The following is a 25,168-nucleotide window of genomic DNA, read 5'->3' as shown; positions in this document are numbered from 1 at the left end:
CTCTTTGCAGACATAGAAAAAATGTGGAAAACAAAATGCTGCCTAAATAATCACGCTCTTCCAATAAAGACATGAAGAAAAAAAAATATAAGCCGATTTAGTTTTATAATTACATTCCACTTTATGATAAAAAGTAATTGGCAAATTTTTACAGGATACAAGCAACAATTTATCTGGTGCTTAACCTATGATTATATTGAAGGGAAGGGGGTTGTTTCTTCAACTGTTCTCGTGTTTGTTAAGAGGGTGTGGCAGGTCTCTTTCTTCCCAATCTCTGGAACATGATCGTCCTTGAGGTTGATTTACATTGCATGATGGCCAGCCTAAATCATGGTTCCTGCAAAATCATCAGACAGAAAGAAAAAAGAAATGTTTGGAGATGCTGACATTTGTGAAACTTAAATTCATGCTTGTGTGTGTAAATACGCAGCTTTGGCCTAACCTTCCTATTAGACCCTAAACTACTGAAGGAAGAAAAAAATATGTCAATATACAGTTTGGGCCTAACCTTCATATGAGACCTGACTAGATCAAGCATGATTAGGTGAACACAAGTAAATTTGGCTATACGATATGACTCAAATCATATCATTCATCATCTGAGTGTCTGTTTCATGTATTTCAGAGCAGACCGCAACATTGCCCTGGCTTTCCTATCTGGAGTGCATCTAGACAGAATCATTTCTTCATACACAGCTGGAACCTGAAACCAAACAACGCAACCCATGTTGAAATATACCAAACATCCTCAGATACTGGAATTATCTAACACGTATATAAGTCACATGGCAATATGTACAATTAAAACTTTATATTAATGCAATAAGAAATGGAGGCACCACAAAAACTGAAGGCCTATTATGCATACAAAATGCAGAGGTCATCTATGATAATGGACATTATACAAGATTCATATACCTTGTAAAATTTATCAACACGGATAAGGGTTTTCATAAGTGTAGTATATGTAACTACATCTGGTTTCAGGTCCTGCAGTTATAAGGAAGCAAGTGAATTGTAATAAAATGGCAAGATCAAATGTACCACTTTGTGCAGTAATAATAAATTAGAAACTGTGAAAAACATTAGAAATTAACTTACATTTTCCTTCATGTACTGCAACACAGAAAAGGCCTCAGCATCCCTTCTATCTTCACCAAATGCATTGATTAATGAATTGAGAGCTAAGAGACTGGGTTTTAAGCCATCTGCTCTCATGACCCTAAATGCATTCAGTGCTTGCTCAGACAAACCCTGTCAAACATTCACATGGAAGATCAAAAAAATGCTCTACCATCACACTCATGATAAGACTATCCAATTCATTATCAGAGATCCAAATAGAAAGATAAAACGGTAGTTTGAATTGAAGTAATGAGAAAAGCTTTCTGGTTGGAAATTAATCAGCATATCTAAAGCTTCAGCAGTCCAAATATAAGTAAATAAATGGTATATTCAGCAATATTTTTGAACTTCGTCACTGGTAGTACTGAGGACAGGTTTGAGATTGTGTCAAAGCTAAAAACTGAGGGAGTGCAACTTTCTCAAATGGTAGGAGAATCCACTTGAAGCTGGTCATGTCATTACGAATAGATATGACACTGAATAAAAAAATTTGCCATATGATGGTTTCACAGAATAATGTTTTTTCAGAAAGAAAAAAAGAAGAAGAAGAAAGATCAATTGTATAATGCAAGGGAAAAGTGAAGGTAAAATCACCTAGGATAAAATGGTTATATGCTTGACATATTCCAGTATTCTACATTCTGAGAAATGCCAGCAAGTGTAATGTAACTCAAGTGAGGAGGGTGCATAATGAAATTACATAAGGTGTGTCAGAAGTGTAGAGAATACAACTTACTCTTTGTGCATAGGCATTAATTAAGGCATTGTACATAGTCGGGGATGGTTTCAAGCCTGCAGACTTCATGACCTCCAAGCACTCTATTGCATCATTAAATCTCCCCGACTTTCCATAAATATCAACTAGGGTGGTATAGGTAACTATGTTGGGCAGTAAACCCTGAGCCTGCATCTTCCCCAACAAGCCCTTCACCTCAACCCATCTCTGCTGCTCCCCAAAGGAATTTATCATGATGTTATAGGTGGTGGCGCAAGGGGCGCACCCACTTTGGTGCATTTCCTCAAATAATTCCTCTGCCCTTTTATGGTGGCCTGACTTGCAATGACAATCTATAAGCGTATTCCAGGTGACGGTGTCGGGTTGAATTCCCTCGGATAGCATCCTTTCAAAGGTAGCCATAACATGATCAAGACAGTTAGACTTTCCAAATGTGTCAATCATGACATTGTAAAAATGCCTGTCGGGTCTTACCCCGCTGCTCTTCATCTCCCTCAATACTTGGAACGACTTTTGCCACTCTCCTCTATCACGGTAGCTGGCTAAGATCCTACTGAAAACGTAGGAATTAGGCTGCACATTGCTGGCTTCCATCTCTTTCAGCACAATTCTTGCGCTTTCCCACCTCCCTGCATTCGCATATGCATCAATGAGCAGGCTGTATGTGTGCTCATCGGGTGAAATGCCGCTCTTCTCCATCTGAGACACGATGGATTCGGCGTCTTTCAATTGAGCAGCCTTTACATAGCCTTTGAGCAGGGCATTGTAAGCCCTGGTCCTGGGCTGCAATCCTCCTTCTTTCATCTCCTCGAAGATAGCTTCGGCTTCAACCACCCTACCGCAATTCCCCAGGGCGGAGATGAGGGCAACCAGAGTGGCAGTTTTGGGGCTCAAGCCAGTGGCCTGGACCATGGCGAGCAGATGCATAGCCTGCGTGGGCTCACCGGCTTTTGCGAAACCAGCAATGATGTCGTTGTAGAGCTGGCCATCAATCTCAATGCTCTCCGACTCAATCTCCCGGTAGAGCTTGAGCATAATGGGGGAATCAATCTTGTTGGAGCGGGAGAGGGATTGAATGATCAAGCTGTAATTGACGAAGTCGGAGCGATAACCGTCTCGGCGCATGCGGGACATCAAATGGAGGGCCTTCTCGAGGTCGCCGTTGCGGGCACAAGCGCCGATGAGAGCATTGTAGGTGAGCGGTGTTAAGGATTGTCGCTGGGAGAGCAAGAAAGCCTCGTAGAGTTTCTCGGAGCGGCCGAGGGCGTGGATGAGGATGGAGTAGAGGAGTTCGTAGGAGAAGCAGAGGTTGTGCTTTTGGAGCCAGGAAACGACGGCGTAGGCTAGTTGTATGTCGGAGGAGGAGGAGGAGCAGAGAGATTTGAGGAGGGAGTGCCAGAGTGGGGAGGGCACGGCCCGGTACGACTCGGCCAGCTGGAACTCGGCTGGGTCGAGTGAGGTTGGGGAGGAGGCGGAAGATGACATTGACATTGACTTGGCGGCGAGGAAGGTGAGGAGGGGGCCGAAGTCATAGCGGGAAACGGCAGCTTGGTGGTCGTCAAAAGAGCGCCGTCTTGAGTTTGAGGTTGAGGTTGAGGATGGAATTGGGGGTAGATGGGCTTGGGATGAGTTGGTAACGGCAGCGGCTGTGGTGGCGGACAGAGACCACAAATGGAACATATGGTGGTGGTGGTGGTGGTGGTGGTGGCGGATGAGTATTGGAGAAGCCAATTGAAAGGAAGGGAAGCGAGTCGACCCTGGTACTGGAACCGGAAGAAGAAGCATGTTTGTTTGTTGATAATATTTGACTGCTTGCTTGCTTTACTGAGAGACTATCTAATATCTGTCTGTCTCTGTGTTAAGCCAGACAACCCCGGCCCAACTAGCATACTATTTTATCGGTTTCGTTTCTGGCTCTGGGGATAGTTTTAGTGGAGGGAAGGCGAAGAAGAACAATAGCCAGCCAACAAAACATACTTGATAGTAAGTAAGTACACTAAAGGGAGGAGGGCTTATCCTCTGTTTTCCGGAACAGGGATCTGCTTTCCCCGTATCAATCCTTCACCTGCCACGTAAGATTTATAAGATTCCTTTTGTAATCGGGCGTGCTTCTTGCGGAACCACTTGATGAAGTTGGATTATTTTCCAAAATCTCGCACTCGCAGTATAAAAATGCTTCGCCTTCGAACTTTTTAAACCCTTCCTCACCCCCTCACCCTTGCTTGCTTGCTGTCCATCAGGCTTAGGGTTTCTCTGCAACAGTCGCTTTGCGAGCTCAATTCAACGAGCACCATAAGGCGCGCTATTCCTTCAAATCTACGTGTCGCCTCCCCAAAGAGAAACTTGAGGTTCTATCTTTCAGTTCTTTTTCTTTTTCTGTTCTTTCTAAATACCACTGCAAGCAAGGCAAGGCAAGGCAACTGAACTGGTTTTAAATTTGAGCGAGAGTGTCGTTGCTGCTTCAGATAAGGGTAGGTAGGATCATTGCATTTTCAATTTTAGATTTGAAATTGGATGTTTTGTGTTGATATTAGAGTTATTAGCACTCTTGCTAGATTTCCAAAGTATCTAACTCAATTTATTCTTTAGATATTGAGATTTGAAACCACCTCGTGGACATGGAGCCTGAGATCATGTATGGAAATGGCCATTACCCCGCTTATTCTGACACCAAACTTGTGTTTGAGTTGAGTTGTAGCTTGCTCAATGCTGATAGATACATCAGCGCTGTTGTTGTTGTTGTGGCTTCAGCAAGCTCTACATCTGAAGAGTCCGACTACATTGACTCATTGGGAAGTCAATGTCCTTCTGTATTTAGGTCTCTTGGTTTCGTGTTCATTTGAACTACAGGCTACAGCTAGGTATAGGCTTTCACATTTGATTATTATAGCATTGTATTTAGGTCTCCCTTCCTGTATCCAACTCTTCTATTATCGGATCATAATTATTATATTTGGATTCAGGTTGAGTCTGATGATGATGATCACGACGAGCCATGGCCTCCCAAGCTTTGAGAAAGACACTGAGCGAAGCCCCATCCAGGAGCATGTGTGAAACGGTGGCAGCAATGGCTAAGCAACTGGAGCACCTGGAGTGGGAGTATCCCATGTTCTTGGAGATGGAAGAAATTTTGAGATTAATGAGAGATTAGGACTGTTGAGAAAGTGATTCAAATGGGAGTCAGTGCGGGCCTCAATATAGTAAGCTCCTTGGTCGTTGCAACTTGCAATCTATGGAAAGGTGGCCCTTGATCTTTCCTGCAAGAGGGTAAAAATGGGTTGAAGTTTTAGACACAGGCTGCTTTAGCAGCAGCAGCAGTTGCCATCTTTTATCATCCGCCATCTCCACTATAGGATTGGGATTGGGATAATAAAGGAGCTTGGGGAGATAGACGAGAGGTGCGAACTGGTCCACAAGAGACAGATTGTATATATAGCATGGCATCTAGCTGCTGCTAAAGCGCTAACGCTCGCTCCACCGTAGTTTCATGTACCCGCAAAATCTTTATTAACTTTCCCCCTTGCAGCCATAATCTCCTATTAAACTACCTGTCACATTAATGCAATTTTTTATTCTTCATCAGTATGGTTAAATATATTTATTTATTTATTTATATCTGGCTTAAAAGCTAATAGCCGAAAAAAAAATTTATGGTTAAAAATAAATAGGGCAAAAGTCTTTAAGTTTATTGCTAGAAAAAATTGTTGTTGGGGCTTATGCTAAAATTCCCCAGCCCTCCACCTAATTGGTGTCTGGTCATCTCTCTATTGGACCCTCATCTACTTCCAGATTCTAAAGGCACACTCACAGACTAAGTAGTTGATCTAGTATCACCATTAGCCAGGCCTTATGGAGCCTTGTGATTCATGAACTTGTGCCACTATTGAATTTGAAATTCCACGACGAGTAATTGTAATTAAACATTTTCTCCTGGAGGCAATTCTGCGAGCTTTGGAGGAGTCCCAAGTACTCTCTCCATATCAAAACGAACTTCAATATTGCGAATGCTGTATCCCACAACCATCAGCCAATACAGCAGCTTGGCAAGTTCCGGTGCACTTGTCTCTGTTACACTTGTCTGCAGCAACAATTCAACAAGCTTAGGTTATATTCAATTTAAGTGATTCAAGACAACTTAACTTGATTAGAACAAACATCACTGATTTTGAGAATAAATAATATGAGATGCTCGGCTTCAGTTCATGACATAAATTGACTTCGATCCAGGGTGCATGTAAAACAGTTACTCTAGTTTTCAAGTTATTCCCCTCCAACAGTCCAACCCCACTGCCCCCCACAGTGACTCTATTTCACCTTCTTCTTTTTTTCAGTACATAACATATTATGATATAAAGAAAATTTCGGAAAATACTTCACTGAAACTTCAACCAGAATCTAAATACAGCTCATTGCTAAAGGCAAACCTTCATTTGGCCAGGATCTGAAACAGCCAAAAGCCGCTTGATGAATGTATTCATTGCAACCACAACATCGTCTCCAGCACTGCTCGTCAACTCCTACAAATTTGAACACATTTAACCAGAGGTCACAAAGAGATTTATGGCCCCTTCAATACTAATATACAAGCAATAATAGCTGATTCTCATGACATGAAACAGAGCACAGTTCACATTATTCCGCTACCATATCCTGGGGACAATGCCCCAACTGACTAGTAGCAGGTAGAATCTTCCCAATCAGTTTTACCTCAAACAATAACAGTAATAATAATAGTGCTCGTCTTGAGATATTCCAACAAAAAGCACCTAGCCTTTAGCCACAAAAGAACCATTCCTCAGCTACCAGCCACGCACCTAGCATCTAACCAATAAAAAGCAGTTCAGATAAACAGAGGGGAAGTTGTTTACCTTTAAATTTTGGGGCTCAAGAGACTTGAGATACTCCAACAGTTCATTTTGTCCACTCGCAGATTTCCTCCCAACTTGATGATTTAGTTCCTCAATCTCTGCTTCAAGTAACTCAATGTACTTCTTAGCATCTATTCTCTCAGGGCCAGAAACATTATTCCACCTAATAACTTCACCTGACACATTCTTCTGTGTCCCAGGTGCATAATCTGCTGCATCCTGTAAGTCACAGGGTACCAATTAAAGGTTGTACAGAGGGACCTCTCGAAAATAAAACAGAAGCCTCAAAATGAGTGAGTGAACAACATAACTAAATGAAAAAACAAATTGAAAAAAAAGATTTATTGTTTACAGCTTTATGAATTTTCATTGACAAAAACTGCCTTAATTAGAACACCAATAGCTAAAAGTGCACAGCTTTGAAGATTACATCTCCATAAAGAATCATTGGAATTTCACAAGCTCTGCAATTTACTTAAAGATGTGGTACTTTCCACGTTAGTAAGACAAGGGTCAGATAATTAGGAGTGGCATTATAGCCTAATCTAAATGCCATCAGAAAATACAAAACAACTACATGGTAAAGAAAAGCCTTCCCAAAGCACACAGGTCCGAGAGGTAATGTCTGAAAGTGTGGCCACCACAAGGTTTCTCCTCAGCAAATGGTGATGTAGCAAAAGGTTTCCGCAACCACCCAAGGGATAAGAACGTTCATAAATATAAACTGAAAGATATGAAGGGAAAAAATATTACCTTTTTATCTTGCACATCAGGAAGAGCAACTGGCTCTAAACCTTGCTGGAGTTCCAACCTGTACTGTGCATTCTGAAACATATATCCAGTCATCATGATACTGTACATGAGTTGTGCAAGATTTTCCGCAACCTGAAATGGAAGTCAACCAATCCCACTGAATATATAAATTACTTAAACACAGCTATTATGAAAACATGCACAAAAGATTTGCATCAGTAAATCAGTCAGCCACCAAGTATAGAGAACCCATCAGATCGTATGATACTCATGCTGCGAATATTAAAAGCTATATACTTACGGTGGTGACTGTGACTGCAAAAAATTGTGGGGGTAGAGTTCCAATCATGTTTGTGACTGTTTGGCGCATTGCATCAACCACCTACATGAGTAACCGTGAAAAGTGGTTTGATTTCAGCCGATTAGTCATGGAAATAGAAATCCATAGCCTCTATCTTTGCATTAGTCAAACAGATATTTTATTCATTTTAATGGGTTTGTGCCGAAGACGTATAAAATACCTGCTGGGGTGCCCTTTTTACAAAGAGCTCCATGAATTCTGGCTGCACATTTTTGACATATTCCAAAAGAATTTCTCTCCTGCTCTTTGGCTGTTGAGTTCAAGAAATTTAGTCAATCATATGAGTTGGGTTGGCAACAATATGTGTGTTTCAACTAGACAATGGGTCTACTTTAGTAAGATTAACAATTGAGAAAAGAGAGAGGGAGGCATCTAGCAGGCCAATTGGGAGAGATAAAGAAATACCAGAGTGCCGTTGGGAGGCTTGGAATCGCCAGACGCATTGGGACTGTCGCTCTTTGAAGACTCGTAAGCGTGAATTCTCAACCTGCTTCCTCTGTTTTTCGTCTTTATTCGGAAGGTAACCGAAGAAGAACACGACCCAGCCCAAAAATGTACAGAAGAAGAAGAAGCCGACGAAGAAGAAGTAGAAAATTTTGGTAAAAAGAAAGAGGGCTTCACCGTCAACGAATACATGTTAGTTAGCATAGCAGCCTCCACAGAATCCAATAAACTTGGAAAACCCAAAACTAAGGGATTTACTAATTCCTTGTTCCCTAATATCCTTGTTGGTCTGCTCTTGCCATCAACAACACCACCACCACACACATACACAGTGGGTGAGGGTGCACAGTGCAGGGGTGGATGAGGAGGGTTTTCACGTTTGCATAAATTGAGAGCGTGTAATACAGTCCATGGAAAGTACCATGCGGCTGCAGTATTGGATGATACCTCTGTCCCTTTTTTAAATTTATGGGATTTTTGAACAAATCTCATCCGAATTTATATCTCAGTTTTAATTTGTCACTTTAAATAAAAAATTTAGAGAAATGTAATCTTTATTTTTCAAAATCCATAATTTGTCATCTCACTTTAACACTATTCAATTTTCCATCCATTTTCAATGGTATTTTAGTCTTTTCATTTTCAAAAAAAAAAAAAACGAAAAAAGATACCTCTTTCCCTATTTCCACCACCCCAACCCCACCTGTCCCCAAAACACATCGCACAGGACCCCCCTCCCCTTCTACTCTCTCTCTGTCTGACTGTCTCTCTCTTTCTCTCTGAGCATGTATAAATTTTTTTTTGGTATTCATTGAGCATGTCTAAAATTTTCAAAAATAAAAAAGAAGAAGGTGGACTCAGTTTGGGTGGGTTGAGGAAATTTGTGTGGAGGGTAGGTGTTCCATGGTAGAGAGAGAAGGATAAAGGGGAAGAGTGAAGGGGGAATGGAGGAAGGGGTTGTGAAGAGGTTAGAGAGAATAGATTTCATGGTGGGTGGGGTTGGGTGGAGTTGCCAGTGGCGCATAAGGGATGGGGGAAGGTGAGAATTTCTTTTTTCAATTTTAATTATTTAAAATATATACAATGTTTTATATAATGATTTTTTCATTTTTAAAGTACCCTTTAAAATGGATGAAAAATTGGATGGTGTTAAAGTCATATGACAAATCATGGATTTTGAAAAATTAAGGTGACATTTCTCTTAAATTTTTCATTAAGGTGACAAATTGAAATTGAGGTATAAGTTCAGCTGACATTTGTATAAAAAATCCCTAAATTTATTTTAGTTTTCTAAAACAAATATCACTCGTTGCCCTTTCAACATAATTGATAGCATCTACTTAATAAGTAAATAAACAGAGGACAAATTTAAGCAATAAAATTGTGAGTTTAAAACTTGCTAATTAAAAAAGAAAATAAAAGAAAAAAATGATTTTGACATAAAAATAAGAGGGGAACTAATTAGAAACAGATAACTGAAAATAAGCCTAAACAATTACCACATACCATCATCAATTCGACCAAACCAAATTGTATTACAGGTTTGGTTTGGTTTTTACCTAAAAAAAGTCAAACGGTTTAAAAATCGAACCAGATCATATATGGTTTGGTTTGATTTGGTTTTGAATTTTTGTAAACCGGCCTAAACTAAACCGAACCGTTTATGTGTATATTTATTCATTTATATTATATTTTACATGTGTAATACTCTAATTAGGTAATAACTATATATGGATATTTGAATTGAGCTATATTAGTTATTGAAATTTGAAGTTTTATGGCATATTAAGCTTTATGACAGTTTTGTACTCTAGAATGATTAAGTATAGAGCAAGTTGTGAATTTATTGGTTGTAGTTGGGCTAACAATGTTGAAGAAATGCAAAAAAAAAAAAAAGAATTGGGCCTAGGCCCAAACTAGCCAAACCAAACTGTCTTAAATTGAATTGGTTTGGTTCAGTTTCCTTCATGACTTTTTTTTAAAATCGAACCAAACCAAATCGTTATATTGTAATTGGTTTGGTCATGGTTTTAAGGTGACACTAATCCAATATGAAACGTGCCTACTCCTAGCACAGGGCATCAATGAGGTGCACATTCATATTATTTGTTTGGCAATCAAATTAAATAAAACAATGTACTTATAAAGTAGGGGGTTGTTTTTTGTCTTAACTCGTAATCCAACTTGATATATAGTGGTTTATGATTTCTTGAACTCAAGATCTACTAGGGATAGGTTCAGTTCGGCAACCAAATAGAGAGGTACAAACTGACTATCGAACAAATGGTGGTTAGAATGCTAAAAATGAGACTGCTACCAACACCGACGGCGGTTTGACGATTGTCGGTTGAAATGATGGTTAAACGGGTAAGAGAGAGAGAGAGAGAGAGAGAGAGAGAGAGAAGGCAGCTTTAGGGACTATAATAGTGTTAGGGTGATATTTCTAATAAATCTCTTATTTTTTTAATTTTATCTGAATGATACCACTAAATATATTAGCAGTACGTAATTTGAACAAAGAAGCGTTGTGGTGCAATGGTAAATGGTTGAGTATGTGAATTGGAGGTTAGGGGTTCGAAACCTTATGTCGATTCAGTTCAGTTGAACCGACGGTTTGCAAAATCCAAGCCAAGGCGTCGAATTGGTTGACAGCTGTCCAATTCAATTTCTGACACCCGTCCAATTAGATTTATGTGCCAAAACTAAACGTTTTAGAAATAACATCAAATTGGACCATTTGGTTCGATCAGTTTCCTAGTTCGAATCAAGTTTTGGGTGAAAAATACCAGCTCTAAGATCCATTCATTATTAGGCTAACCAACTCAACCCAATTCTTTTATAATCGAGTTGGGCGGTTCGATCGAATTAACTCAAAATTAAGCCCACTTTTAAATTTTTATTCAAATCTATAACTCAACTCGTACATATTAGTTTATAATTTTTTAAAGCTAGGACATGCTCCAAATCCAACCCAACCCACCAAATTCTCTAATAATTAAATTGAACAGTTTAATTAGGTTGACTCGAAATTGTCCTCTCCCATTGTAAAGTAGGGATTAAGAAGGGATCATTTCATTACATGTACACCCTATTTTAAGCTCAAAACTAAAAACTGGCTGGGTTAAAACAGATTTTAAAATTTTATATTTGATTGGTTGTTTATTGGGAGTTTCACTAAAACACCCAAAATGGAGGTTGAAATTATAAAAAAACCCAACACCCAAAACACTTTATAAACACACCCAAAACCCATCATTACACACACTCAAAACCCATTTATAAACACACCCAAAAAGTTGACTTTGAGGTTGATTTTGGGTGTGTTTCTATGTTTAAATAGTGCTTTTTATAAATACATGTCTAGGATTGGGTTTATTTATAAATTTGTATTGTTTATTTGTGTCCCCCGGTGAAGGGAGTATTTGATTTTGATAGGAAAGGAAAGACGGACACGGCAGCACCAGAGCAGAGGAGAGCAGAGCAGAGAAGTAGTAGTAACAGGCTGGCTGCCAACCACAATCACAAGCACTCCTCTCCTCCTCCTCATCCGAACGGCCAAAAAGGCCGAAACTCCAAAGCCAAGTCTTGATTTGAGAGACAATGTTGTATTTGTATTTGTAACAGCAACAGTCAAGTCTGCGGGTGCGAGGGAGGGACGGAGGGAGGGCGATTTGTTTCTCCGTGCTCTCTCTGTTTGCGTTTGTGTTTATAGCAGCTCATTCTCTTTCTTTCTTTCTTTGCCTCCCTCGTTCATTTCATTCATCCAAATTCCAAACCCAACGGATTCATTCATACACAGGAGACTGAACGACTCCAAAATACCAACAAAAATAAAAAAACGAAATGGCCTTTCATTTTCAACGCCGCCGCCTCCACTACTACCACCGCTTTCGCTTTCTTCTTCCCCTCATTTCCGCCATCTCCGGAGCCCTTCTCATCCTCTTCGCTCTTCTCTTGGTTCTTGCTCCTTCTCCTTCTCCTCTCGATGTCAATCACCTCCATCAACCACGTCACCAACACTCTTCCTCTTCGGTACGACAGTACAATTTCACAATTAATTTCATTACATTCTTATCCTAATTGCTTCTATTTTCATATTTTTTTTTCCAGTTCAATGTTGGCGTGGACGATGATGCGATTGGAGTTCCAGTCTTTCGTGTTCCGGTTAGGTTTTTCCTTTTCTTTTCTTTATTTCTTCACTTCGTTATTTCCTCCGGATTTGAGTCTAACAGTGTCAGGTATTGGTTGGATCTTTACGCTTCTTGCTTACTTCTTCAAAATCAGAGCCGCGGAGGGAGATCAGATCGCGATATTTGGACTTCTAGGAATTCAAACTTCTACTATGGATGCAGCAATGCCACCCACAAGTTTCCAAGTGCGTATATTATTCCGCCGTTTTCTTCTTCTTTTATTCCAATTATCTTTCCATTTTAAGTATTACCAAGGTCTAGGGTTTTGCAATTGATTGACAGTGCTGACTGTTTGCCGTTTCTATCATTTTTCTACTGTTATGAATTTGTGTATATGATTCGTAAAATGACAGTTCTGTATGTGTTCACAATGACACTCTTGTTTTCAATTTGATCCCGAATAGCTGTCGTGTTCATATTTGCAGATGTTGATGAAATTACACCCCCTAATAGGTACTTGGCAATTGCAACCAGTGGAGGTTTGAATCAACAAAGAACTGGGGTAACTTTCCTTACTTTTTTTTTCTCAACTGCAGCATTCCAATCATAATTAGTGCATTGATGGTTCGTTCAGCATGTCGGAGAGGATGTTTGATTCCACCTGAACTCTGACAGTTTAACTGATGGCATAAACGAGGGTAAATGGAGTAATTAGGTAGACTAGGAGTTTTCCTTGTGTTAGTTTAGATATTTGATGCTTGGATGTATGCATTTCTAACCATTTTATTCCCTTGTATTTGTGAGAACTCTGGAGACACAATGCTCTATTGAATTGGTTGATATGTTTTCTTAATCCAAGAGTAGAATTTGTGACGCAGTTAGTTGCCTTTGATTTAGTTGATTTTTACTGTAAATAGTTTAGTTTCTACTTATATTGGAATCCAGAAAATGCTATTCAGTGACATATCTTGTGACCTATCTATGTCACATTTGTGCTAGAGTTTTGGCATAATCTTTTTTACTTTTGGTATGGAACTTACTCTACCTATACTTTGGGCAGATTACAGATGCCGTTGTTGCTGCTCGTATACTGAATGCTAGTCTTGTTGTTCCAAAGTTGGACCAGAAGTCTTTCTGGAAGGATGCGAGGTCAGTCATTGAATTGCCTACATATGCTGCCCTCTTTACTTACAATCTGAATTTTGTTATTACAGTAACATGTGACATGTTAGAGGTAGTGTTTTCTTAAATTAAAATTTTACAAATCAATTGTTTTCTTTTGCAGTAATTTTTCAGAGATCTTTGATGTTGATTGGTTTATATATTTTCTATCAAAAGATGTTAAAATCATTAAGCAGCTCCCTAGAAGGGGAAAGGGAGGTAAAACGTGGACACCATCAACTATGCGTGTCCCAAGGAAGTGTAGTGAAAGATGTTATCAGAATCGTGTATTACCTGTTCTTTTGAAAAGGCATGTAAGTTTTCAGTTCTCTTAAGCTTCTAATTTCTTGTAGAGCGTAGAAAATTTTATTATTTCCTCTCTAAGTTGCAGCAGTACTACCTTCTTTTTTGCTTATTTTTGTATCTTGGTATTCACTTTGCTTTTCAGTTGTTACTTTGAAGTATTCACTTTGCTTTTCAGTTGTTACTTTGAAGTACATGATATTTCCATAGTTCATGCATCACATTTATCCAGTGCCCAATCTTGTGGACCAAATGACAGAGTTATTTTCCTTTTGTGAAAATCAAAACATTTCTTAACTGCTATGAATCCAATGCGAAGTAAACACGGAAAGGCATAACAGAATGAATTTCTTGGTCAGACGTTTTGTTTTCCCTAAGGATAATATTTGTAAACTACCAACCCTGTTCATTGATACGAGATTAATAGATTGATGTATCTGCACATATCCTGTTAAATCAAAAGACACTTTCTTATAGACTCTTAATTCATGAAGGTTTCGCGTTTTGTAATAAAAAAAGGTATTAACTCCCAAACTTATATTCATATCTAAAATGCTCAAAAATATGAATCGTTGTAATATTCTTTATTGCCGATACCATTTAGAAATGTCCCCTTTCAGGCTCACTTCCTTGTATGTTACCCAGTTTCAAATTGAGTTCCTATCATTTCTATAATACATTTAAGGCTGCAAGCAGGGGAGCTGAACTGAGCTTTAGGCTAACTAGACTCAGGTCTCTAGTCCTTTATCAATCCCTTGATGAGTGGCTCCCCTTTTTTGGCACCCTGAACGTCTTCTTGAATAATCTTTGTACAAGTATCTAAAATTTATAGAAAGGCACTTATTAGTTTTCATTATGTGACAGGCTGTTCAGCTCAACAAGTTTGACTACAGACTTGCAAACAAGTTGAGTACAGATCTTCAAAAATTAAGATGTAGAGTAAACTACCATGCTTTAAAGTTTACTGACCCAATACAGAACATGGCTAAAAAGTTGGTTCATCGAATGAGGATGAGAAGCAAGCATTATATCGCATTGCACCTGAGGTAATCTTATCTGTCTTTTAATTTTTGTGTTTAGCACTACCATATGGTCTTGGTTTGTTGCTGTCTTTCTTGGATATATGTAGATTAATCCATAGAATTGCATGTCGATTCTTTGTTCCAACAATCATATATTTCTGTGTACATTTGTATACTTGGATTTCCATATCTATTTGATATATCATACATTTATAGAAATACATGTTCATGAGTAGATTAACAAAACCCATTAAATTCCTTCACACATTTAGGCAAGTAACAGGTTGTGCCCCCATTACATATAAGGTTCTGCAAATTTTAAGGGTTACTTGTGAAATGGTTTCTTGATATAATTAAACGTTTACTGTTACAGGTATGAACCTGATATGCTTGCATTCTCTGGATGTTATTATGGTGGAGGAGATAAGGAAAGGAAGGAACTGGGTACAATACGAAGGAGATGGAAGACTTTACATGTAAGGCTTAAGTGATGTTCTTTTGGACTTGTGTAATCTTATGTCTTACCCTGAAATCAAATATTTAAGAATAAGACATTTAAAACCTAACTTTCTGTTTTTAAAATTTTCAAAAATGTGCAAGCGCAAGTTGTATTTACGTAGTGAAGACTAACAAAAACGCTACTATCAAAGCAAATGAAAAGAAAATGTTAATCGATCATGCGTATGATGTGTGTATTGAGTTGATTTCTATCCCATTGATCTGGATCTATAGATTGGTATGTATAAATGTATTTGGATGGAGTTGCAGATAAGCAATCCTGATAAGCCAAGGAGGCATGGGAGATGTCCACTTACTCCAGAAGAAGTTGGTCTGATGTTGAGAGCACTGGGTTATGGCAGTGATGTTCATATCTATGTGGCATCAGGGGAAGTGTATGGAGGAGAAGAAACATTGGCACCCCTTAAGGCACTATTCCCCAACTTTTATTCAAAAGATACAATAGCAACGAAGGAGGAACTGGAACCATTTTATTCATTTTCTTCTCGCATGGCTGCACTTGACTTTATAGTTTGTGATGAAAGTGATGTCTTTGTCACCAACAACAATGGTAATATGGCTAAAATATTAGCCGGACGAAGGTATGTTGTCTTTCTTTGCCCTTTCTACTTCTCTTCTCATCTTATTCTTCTTCCCTCTGCCTGCTTAGTTCACATTTTTTATTTTTTGCAGGAGATATTTTGGACATAAGCCTACTATTCGTCCAAATGCTAAAAAACTCTACCGGTTGTTCCTAAGCAAAGAGAACATGACCTGGGGAGCTTTTGCTTCTAGCGTTCGTACTTACCAGAGAGGCTTTATGGGTGAGCCAAATGAAGTGAGGCCAGGCAGGGGTAGTTTTCATGAGAACCCACACACCTGCATATGTGAAGATTCGCAGGCCAAGGTCAAGAGGGATGTGGGACCAAGAAAATATGGTAAGGGTATTAATGAAACAAGAAGAGATGAAGTAGAATCTGATGCCCAAAACGTGGAAGATGATCCAGAATGGCCTGATACTGATGAGGATGAAGATCAAAGTGGCCCTCTGGACAATGATATGTTTAACAGAACAGGTGTGGATTATGACGCTGTCAGCTCCGAGGAACCTGAATTGGAGGAGATGCTTTCGGATTAGATGATATGTTTAACTGATTATAATGTGCAATTTCTTCCTCATATCTTTCACTTTAACTATTTCCAGCTCTAAGCCTGCCCAAAAGTTTTGAATATGGACCCTCCTACCTGCCTATGTCAACTGTATATAAAACTGAGGATAGGTAATGTGCATCCCCTACTTTTGTGGGTACTGGCACGAGGCTCATTTGATGACAGCAAACTGATTTTCGACCTCAAAACTCGCGAAGCATCCTATGTGCAATTGCAAGGGTCACGAACGGAAGATGGATTTTGATGGAGCAATGAGTCGGAAGCAGATGTGAGCAGTCAGAGAATGGGTGTTTGGAACCAAGGTTGGATTGAGCCTCGACGCTTATACTAAGAATATTTGAACTACTCACAAGAATGTTTGGCTTCTTTCCAAATCACCTGAGAAACTAGGTGCAAGGGAAGTTGGTTTTGGGGGGTTTGGTTTACAGTCTTTCTAATATTTTTCGCCGAATTGAGAGACAGATGGCAGTTGTAAATTAATTATAAGACTAGACCAGTTTTTTCCTGTTTCCTTTCGTCCGGAGGACTTGACCAGTTTAAAATCTAGAGATATATATTTTCTAGTGCTTAAATGAAAATGTGTGTCTAATGTTTTTTTCTTTTTCTCATCTATATGTACGAAGGGAGAAGACTTTGAAGGTGAAAATTCAAAATACCAAGAAATGTTATTGGTTCTCAAATATATTAAGAAGGAAGAAATTTATTAAATGAAGATAATATAATATCAACAATCTTTTAAACTGAAAAGTTTTTTAAAATATTAATAATAAAATAAAGCATAAAACATTTCCTCAAAAATAGGAAACGGTTTTCTTTGTTTTCTTTTCATTTGTTTCCATTTAGACTTTAATTAATATTTGCATAACAATGAGAAAAAGGCCGCAATAGAGTGAAAATATTAAATACAAATTTATAAATAAACCCAATCCTAGACATGTATTTATAAAAAAACTCAAGCACTATTTAAACATAGAAACACACCCAAAATCAACCACAAGTCAACTTTTTGGGTGTGTTTATAAATGGGTTTTGAGTGTGTGTAATGATGGGTTTTGGGTGTGTTTATATGTTTCAATAGTGCTTGGGTTTTTTTATAATTTCAACCCTCATTTTGGGTGTTTTAGTGAAACTCCCAATATTAAATTAGACAGATTGAACGAGATAGTTCTTTGACCCAAAAAAAAAAAACCAAACTAGTTCAATAGCGTTGGATTTTTAGTGTAAAACCACAAATAGGACTTTCAACCATATCTGAAACTAAATTTTGACTTGGCATGGCGAACTCTAAATTTTGATTTTTAGTCCAGCGCCTGAATACTATGACTCTATATTGCGCCGATACTCCTAACGGAGGGGTATACTAGTATTCAATACTCCGATACGGGTAAGATACGCCTTCGATACAGATATAGGAGTGTCGTTGATGTTTTTGAAAGTTTACCTTACAATACGTTTCCGAAACTTTAAGGAGTAATTTTGAAAATATGTTTGGTCATTTTCAAAATTATAAAATCCTATGGATTTACAGATTTGGGAAGTGACTTCTCAATGTTTTAATTTGTTTTTGTGGAGACTTATATTTTATGTTTTGTTTAAAGACTTATATTTTATGTTTTGTTTAAAGACTTATATTTTATGTTTTGTTTATAGACTTGTATTTTGTGTTTTGTTAATAGAGACTTGTATTTTGTGTTTAGTTTTATATTTGATACTTACGATGGATGATTATAATACAATGGATGCAATATTAATTTTTGCTATTTATATTAATTTTTAAATATATATTACCGTATCGGTGCCATACTTGTATCCTAATTTTTGGAATTTTGCCGTATCGTATCAGCATACCCGTGCAACATAGCTATGACTTGAACCCCAAGCCTCAAACGATGGTTAAGATATCGTTGCAATAGCAGCTAGGCCTAACTGCCAACTTGGTCGGAATGTTTTAAGTCTAGCCCAATCAAAATTTACAACACTCTACTTGTTTTAGGTTTTTAGCGATAAACCCATTTTAACATGACATATTATAAAGTTTATGTGAAAGGAAAACCCCAAAACTAGTCACTTGTCATTTTCTAATTGGTTTTTAGAAATTTTTTAACACACTAAGAACCAATTAGAAAATAACAAGCGACTAGTTTTATATTTTTCCCTCCAAAAAGGCTCTATATAGGTAATTATATAATATGTCATGCTAAAATGAACCTATTAATGAAAGCCCTTCTTCTTTTCCTCCCCCACTCAAAAATGTCAAATGAATCTTTTACAAAGATCACAACTTGAAATAAATTAATCCTAATGTGTAGATTGCTAACAGAATCCTCAATGCCCACTTTGAACCCTAGCAATCTACGTTAGGCCAGGAAAAATTACAATGCAACTCCCAAATAAATAATCCGAAAAAATGTAGCAGTCGCCCAAAATGAAAATAATGACGATTGAAAGAATGAATAAATTAAAGACTAAGGTTTCCGTTACATGAGAAGAGTTTCAGCCAACATAATTGGACTTGGAATGGAACAATATTCTAAACTAAGGCACCCTAAACTTCGTCACCTTTTCATTGTGGAGAAAATTCCTCTGGTGGTTCATCAGCTGGAGGTGGCGTTGATCCAAACTCAAGGTTAGGGTAGACGCCAGGTGGCCTTTCTCGAGGTTTAATTGAAAGCAACTGGCTAGAATCGCCAACCACATCTGCCCATCCGTAATGCGGCTCAGCCCTTCATAAAAAAGTGAAGATCAAAATTACTATACAGTAGGCAAGCATTAACAGAAGACTTTAAAATCTAAATTTTTATTTGATCCCCAGAGATCCTCTTCACTGCTTCAATATACTTAATCTCTAGATAGAACCAACTTTAGAGTGTAAGTGTGTGGAGAGAGAGATACGGAGAGCAACTCTTACTCGTAATAGGTCTCCTCATCCACAACAATATCCCAGCTTTCACCTGTTGTGCTTTTCCCATATTTGTGCACCTTGCTGCAAAGAGAAAGGAAGTTGACTTCTCAAAACAACGTTTATACAAGGCTGATTTCTAAGAATAGATAAAACTGCAGTTCAGCAAGCTTATCCCTTTTGCATACCCATTTCCGAAGTGCTCTTCTCCCCATGTCCTCGACCAACCTAGACATGAGAGAACAGAAAACAGAGTTTCATCAAACTTCATAAATGAAAAAACAAATGAACATGAAGATCTGAATAATTGGAAGGGATTCAAGACATTTTCTAATTTTAGGGAATAGACAACTGAGAAAAGCGCACTTATCTCCATCAAAACATGAAAGAATCCTACTATAAACTAATTTTGCACGGGAAGATTGATAAGGCCACAAACAATTTTATGGCAGTAGTAACATAGATATTCCTTTAACATCTTGAAAGAGAGGAACAATAAATCAGGCCTGTTACATTTGTGTCAATGATTGTACCCTGCAAATCAGGAGTGCTACAGTGCATAAACACTCACAAAAAGCAAAAAATAATAGGAGGCTAACATTATGTCTGATACGAAGTATCATAAATGGAACAGTCTTGTAGCTCTCCAGGGACAAAATAGGTGGCCGGGCTTGCTTATATAAGCATGTAACCCATGACCTGTGGCTGAAAATATATAGGTACCAGCTCATTACTGGAGGTTTCAGCAAGGGTGATGTGTGTTTATGTGCAGTGATCATGGAATAATCCTTCACCCACAATATAATACATCATGTCTTCCATCAAGACTATAAATGAGGCTTGAAGAATGAGGCAAAAATTTATTCCAGAATATAATATTTCCAGCATTTCTCAGGTTTTGTTGCCATATACCTTTGAAAGCACACCGTACGCGTGACGTGCACTTAAATAGATAATGTAGTGAGAAAATTTGTATTATAAATTGTGATTTGCTAGAAAACCTTAAGGAGAAAAAAATATGGATACTAGTAGCTACACAAGGAAATTCTAAAACATAATATAAGAATGCTGCATGATGTAATGGTTATAGAAGGAAACAAAAGAAAGGCAGATAAACTTTGTGGGTTAATCATAGTTCAATTTGCTTGCACATACGTTCACCACTAGGAGATACGTGCCATGTCTCCCCTTGTCGCGAACCTATTCCAGCAAAGAACTTCTCTTCCCACTTGTCTCCCCATTTGGTTCCAAGTTCAGTCTCAGCCCATTTATCAGTCCTGAAAATTATAACAGCCCATCTATCAATGACTGGATACTTTTAGTTGGCTGCATTCAGCTACATACTTTCAATTGTAAATAGAAGATGCCAAAAATTTTTTTTAAATTTCAGAGAGGAAGGATTGCACAATGAAGTTTCTTTCAGTAAAAAAAAAAAACACTATGAAGAATTAAATCAAGTGGATCAGAAAAGGTAATTAGAGGAACCATTTGAGAACAGATCCCCTTCCGTCATAATGCTCTCCCCACTTCTCCCACCATGACTGCTCATTGAGTCTACCATATTTGTGTGCTCCTTTCTCAGTCCAGCCTTTAGCGTCATATTTCTCCCACCTGTATCCAAATTATAAAGTATGATCGTCCATATCTTCCACATATTTCATCATTTCTTTAAATGCATTATCATATGAATAAAGATGAATTGGCATCCAGACTTTAGCTTACCATTTCTCATACCATCCAGCATTCTCAGTGCCTGATTTTGCTTGTTTCTGTGCACTTCTCTCAATCCTTGCTAGGTTACTGCACTTTCAAAGTTGCCACATTTATTGTTTTGGGAAAAAATGAAACAAGTGGTTCAAAAATCCTATAACTACAGCTCAGTTAGTAAGTTACAAGTAATTCTCTAAATTTTAATATGAAAAAAAAGAGATAAATAAAGACCTCCATTCATCTTGATGAAGAACTTCTTGCCAAGTTTCCCACCATGAATCGCCTTGAGCATTTCTACCAGATTTCTCCACACCTATGAAAAGATAATAGATGTGAACTATGCACGCCTATTTGTATCCATGCCACATGATAGATAGTAGTGGAATTTTCTGAAAGACTACTGACGGTAAATGTATACATGACAGAACAGTGGCTTCACAAAAACAGATATTGATTAATTAATCTCGTATGTTATGAATGATTGTCGCTCAATGCCCTCAGACATTTGGCCTGTTTGCCACAGCAGTGGGAAGTGTTTAGTTGAAAAATTCTAGAAAATGGATGAATATAGAGACTACAAAGACAGTGCCTACAATTTTTATTTATCAGATGACCCACAATGTTTAAAGTTGGTAAAAAAAATTCTCCCGTATTTAAAAATGATTGTGTTGCTTTGTTTATGTGGATTCCAGTCTAAAATTTGTGTTTTTATTGGGTAAGAAAAAAATATACAAAACATAAATAAATCATTGAAATGTCATGGTGATGGATACTGATAGCCAGCATTTGAACTTTGAAGATAGACAAGAAAGACATACCTAGCTCTTTGTATCCAGTCCAGTCACTTTTCTCCCACCACTGTCAATGAGATCAATAAATCCAATTAAATGCATCCACCTGGGATGATACTTAATGGGGTTATAAAAACAAAGCCAATCTAGCAGAGTTAGTTTTTATGATAATGATGATGATAGTTTACAGGTAGCAGGATGTCTAAATCCCCTCTAGTTGTTTAAAACTTCCTGAGTACGAAACAAAAGGAACCTAGAGAGTAGAAACGTAGAATTTGGTCATAACTATTGCTAAAGTAAACAAATGAGAGAGATTCCAGATGAACTATGTCGTGTTTTGGTCGAGTGCCAGTCCCAGTCCCCAGAGAGGTGAATAAAAAGGATAGTCAAGTCAGACATGGCAAAGGTTAACAAAAAGTAAAAGTAAAAGCCGAAACCATTATGATACCGTTTCTTTCCATTGTGAAGAAGCATCATGGGAGGTACCGCCCATCCTTGTCCACCTACATCTGTATCCATTGTCGCCAATGTCCTCCCCACTTTCTCGATACCATGTACTGCCATCTTCATTAGTCCCAGACTCGTTTACATTTTCGGTTAACAAGCTGATGCCCCAGTCCTTCTCATTGGCAATACCAGTATCTAATAATAAAGTAGAGTGAATCAATATCAAGATGCACAATCGCCAACCAAATATGTTATTCTTGTTATCATCCATGGAACAAGAACAAACCACTAACTAACAGCAATCTGATTATGCGTAGTACAACATATTAATATTACTATCTTATATCCTCAAATAGATAGATTGATTGATTGATATAATTACCTCGTTTGGGTGGGGTGTCACGAGATTGTGGACCAGAGTTTCTAGGGGTACAGCGGGGGTAATTTTTCTCTTGTCTGGACAAAAAATGAGATCTGCAGCAATCAACAATAGGCAATAGCAATTAGACAATTGATTCATTATAGACACTAAAATAAAACCCAGCTAGCTACAAAACAAAACCAGCAGAATAGATTTGAAGTTAATAAGGTACTGAGCAGAAGAAGAAGACGAGGACGACGAAGCAAAGAAGGGCAATGCAGCAGAGGCTTGCACTCCAGCTCTAGGAGGCCTTTTCTTCGAATCGAACCGCCACTCTTCCGCCTTCTCGGCGTTCTTTCCGGAGCGAATCGGAACAACCGAGTCTGAGCAGCAGCAACTGATTCGACTGACTCCGCGTCGGTCGCCCCGAAGGCTGAACCTCCTCCGCTTCCTCAGCTCCTCTAGGCCGCCATTGCTAGTACTAGGGTGAGGGCGCGGATGGAAAGCGAGGCGGCGGAGCTTGAAATCGAGGTGAGAAGCGAACCCTCTAGAAGTGGCCGCCATTGCATTTACGAAAACGCCATTCTAATTCTCAAGTGAAGGAAGTTGAGGAGTCCTCAGAGAGCTGAGTTGAGGGCTGAGAGAGAGAGAGAGAGAGAGAGAGAGAGAGAGAGAGAGAGAGAGAGTGTGAGTGGTGTTGTGTTGGTGATTGTTTGATTGTTTCTTTTAATTAAGGAAAGGAAAGGGGAAATAATAAGGGAGTGGAGAGTGGAGACTATACTCTCTCTTGTTTTTGGGTTTTGGGGCAACTGATTAATTAATAATAAATAGTAATCTCCTTGTTAATTTATTTACATAGAAACTGAGTAAATTGTATATTTATTTATAAAGAGCCAGCTGCTAGCTAAACAAGGGAAGGAAGGAGGGGGGGCCAATGAAAGCAACAGATAGAACATTTGAGCCATGATTGAATGATTTAGGGCTTTGAATGCAGAAAAATTTACCTGTAACGAGAATAATACTGTTTGATTATTCCTAACCAATAACATAATGATACGTAAAAAAATTATTTTATATGTCATTCTGTTATTAGTGGAAAAAACAAAAAATGTTATCCCCTTGTATGAAAATCTTTCTCCTAGAAATGGGATGCAGCAGAGCCAAGAAGGAGCTCCCCTCTCTCAAGTCCAGTCTCCTCAGCTCTCCTATGAAAAAGGTTGGCAAACTTGCGGATGAGATCGGTGGTTGCAACGCATCGCAATCGGCAATGACTCCGCATCCAATCCCGCAATTTAATCTCATCACCGTGACACGTCAGCATGGTGGACCCACTTTGAGTTTCTCTCCCTTCCCCCTCATGGCTCTCTCTCTCTCTCTCACTCTGCCACGTGTTACAAGCTGAGCCATCAACTCCTATCTTAAAAAATCAAATCAAATTCATTCCACCTGTGAATTTTATACACACATGTTCGGTGTTCACCTATTTCAATTTGCACTCATTATCACATAAAAATATGCGAACAAAAGGTTTTCCTGAAGGATGAAGCATCAATAATACATGTTATCATTTTCTATTTTCTCAATTACGTAGCTACTAGTTCGAGGAACATTGAACCATTTTCAACTATGCATGTTGAGGTGACAAATTATAATTTGAGTTAAAGTTCAGTTGTGTAAATTTTCCTTACTGTCAAAACATGCCATTACCTTTTTTTCATCCTTGTTTTTCTGTTTGGCTCAAGTTTGTTATTGTTTTCCAACTAATTCAATTGAAGGAGGTTTCTTCAAGTTATCCAGAACAAGATTCAAAAGGCTCTATGATTATGGTTCACTTATCCAGAATAAGTTTCAATTTAAAGTTTGGTTTGTTTTAAACTCAAACAAATAAAAGATACATGGTTGGAGAGACTTGTAATAAAGTTGCAAAGTTGGTAAAAATATAAGGGGAACTTGCTAATTCCAATTCCCAAACAGCGGATTTTGCCTAGGAAATGGAAATGGAAATCCGTGTTGGGAGAGAAACGTGGAGGAATAGGAATGAGAATTCAGGAACGAGCAAAACTTTATCCATTTCCAATTTCCAAGCAGGAAGGAAGAGAGGGATCCGCTCCAATTATCCAATCCAATCCAATCCTAGAAGTACTAGTCAATCCGAGTCCCTCTCCACTCTACTAGCCCCCAGCCACTAGGCAGAGTAGTTAGTAGTTAGTGGGCACTTGTTCGCCGGGCCACGCGTCAGCAGTTGGCACCATGATGACATGGCGGGGGCACCTGTTGACCATGAGCTTCTGATTTGAGCATTTGTGGATAAAATATCTTACGTGTAAAGCAGAACGTGTCAGGTAAGCCGTGGTCAAATGAGTGCCACGTGTCTGGCTGATACAACATG

The 25,168-nt window shown here is 38.4% G+C and overlaps 4 protein-coding genes and 1 long non-coding RNA gene across 8 annotated transcripts; 2 read left to right on the top strand and 3 right to left on the bottom strand.

The window, feature by feature from the left end:
• Positions 1-36: 36 nt before the first annotated feature.
• On the bottom strand, positions 37-3,803 carry LOC103321149 (Pentatricopeptide repeat (PPR-like) superfamily protein). 2 transcript variants are annotated; one of them, XM_089045240.1, is made up of 5 exons: positions 1,862-3,803; positions 1,102-1,254; positions 919-990; positions 509-703; positions 37-323 (listed from the first exon to the last, which is right to left on the bottom strand). In XM_089045240.1, exons 1-4 carry the CDS (start codon positions 3,644-3,646, stop codon positions 596-598), a joined length of 2,118 nt encoding a protein of 705 aa, XP_088901366.1. In that variant the 5' UTR covers positions 3,647-3,803; the 3' UTR covers positions 37-323; positions 509-595. The 2 variants fall into 2 exon arrangements, with proteins under 2 accessions (XP_088901366.1, XP_008221147.2); XM_008222925.2 differs by having other exon boundaries at positions 37-337; positions 1,862-3,766.
• Positions 3,804-3,816: 13 nt separating this feature from the next.
• LOC107880456 (uncharacterized) lies at positions 3,817-5,440 on the top strand. Of its 2 annotated transcripts, none has more exons than XR_001677304.2 (3): positions 3,817-4,332; positions 4,451-4,722; positions 4,825-5,440. It is a non-coding gene; the product is annotated as an uncharacterized LOC107880456 (long non-coding RNA). The 2 variants fall into 2 exon arrangements; XR_016123848.1 differs by having other exon boundaries at positions 4,200-4,336.
• A 53-nt stretch (positions 5,441-5,493) lies between these two features.
• Positions 5,494-8,700, bottom strand: LOC103321150 (uncharacterized). 2 transcript variants are annotated; one of them, XR_016123847.1, is made up of 8 exons: positions 8,249-8,700; positions 8,004-8,093; positions 7,784-7,864; positions 7,483-7,614; positions 6,730-6,948; positions 6,569-6,632; positions 6,286-6,378; positions 5,924-5,939 (listed from the first exon to the last, which is right to left on the bottom strand). XR_016123847.1 is itself a non-coding variant. In XM_008222926.3 (7 exons), the coding sequence occupies exons 1-7, from the start codon at positions 8,489-8,491 to the stop codon at positions 5,778-5,780; spliced, it is 1,020 nt and encodes a 339-aa protein (XP_008221148.1). In that variant the 5' UTR covers positions 8,492-8,692; the 3' UTR covers positions 5,494-5,777. The 2 variants fall into 2 exon arrangements, 1 of the variants encoding a protein (XP_008221148.1); XM_008222926.3 differs by lacking the exon at positions 6,569-6,632 and having other exon boundaries at positions 5,494-5,939; positions 8,249-8,692.
• Positions 8,701-11,659: 2,959 nt separating this feature from the next.
• Positions 11,660-17,149, top strand: LOC103321151 (O-fucosyltransferase family protein). Its single transcript, XM_008222927.3, has 10 exons — positions 11,660-12,319; positions 12,398-12,451; positions 12,572-12,662; positions 12,903-12,979; positions 13,478-13,566; positions 13,703-13,892; positions 14,746-14,927; positions 15,277-15,379; positions 15,672-16,003; positions 16,095-17,149. Exons 1-10 carry the CDS (start codon positions 12,131-12,133, stop codon positions 16,537-16,539), a joined length of 1,752 nt encoding a protein of 583 aa, XP_008221149.2. The 5' UTR covers positions 11,660-12,130; the 3' UTR covers positions 16,540-17,149.
• Positions 17,150-19,006: 1,857 nt separating this feature from the next.
• Positions 19,007-23,477, bottom strand: LOC103321152 (inactive purple acid phosphatase-like protein). Its single transcript, XM_008222928.3, has 11 exons — positions 23,012-23,477; positions 22,801-22,892; positions 22,420-22,613; positions 21,999-22,038; positions 21,412-21,493; positions 21,193-21,270; positions 20,956-21,081; positions 20,626-20,747; positions 19,659-19,698; positions 19,480-19,554; positions 19,007-19,294 (listed from the first exon to the last, which is right to left on the bottom strand). Exons 1-11 carry the CDS (start codon positions 23,341-23,343, stop codon positions 19,135-19,137), a joined length of 1,341 nt encoding a protein of 446 aa, XP_008221150.2. The 5' UTR covers positions 23,344-23,477; the 3' UTR covers positions 19,007-19,134.
• Positions 23,478-25,168: the final 1,691 nt, after the last annotated feature.

The sequence above is a fragment of the Prunus mume genome, linkage group LG2 (genome assembly GCF_029339155.1).
Source record: "Prunus mume cultivar Tortuosa linkage group LG2, ASM2933915v1, whole genome shotgun sequence".
Classification (NCBI taxonomy): domain Eukaryota; kingdom Viridiplantae; phylum Streptophyta; class Magnoliopsida; order Rosales; family Rosaceae; genus Prunus; species Prunus mume.
This window is presented reverse-complemented; position numbering and strand designations above follow the sequence as displayed.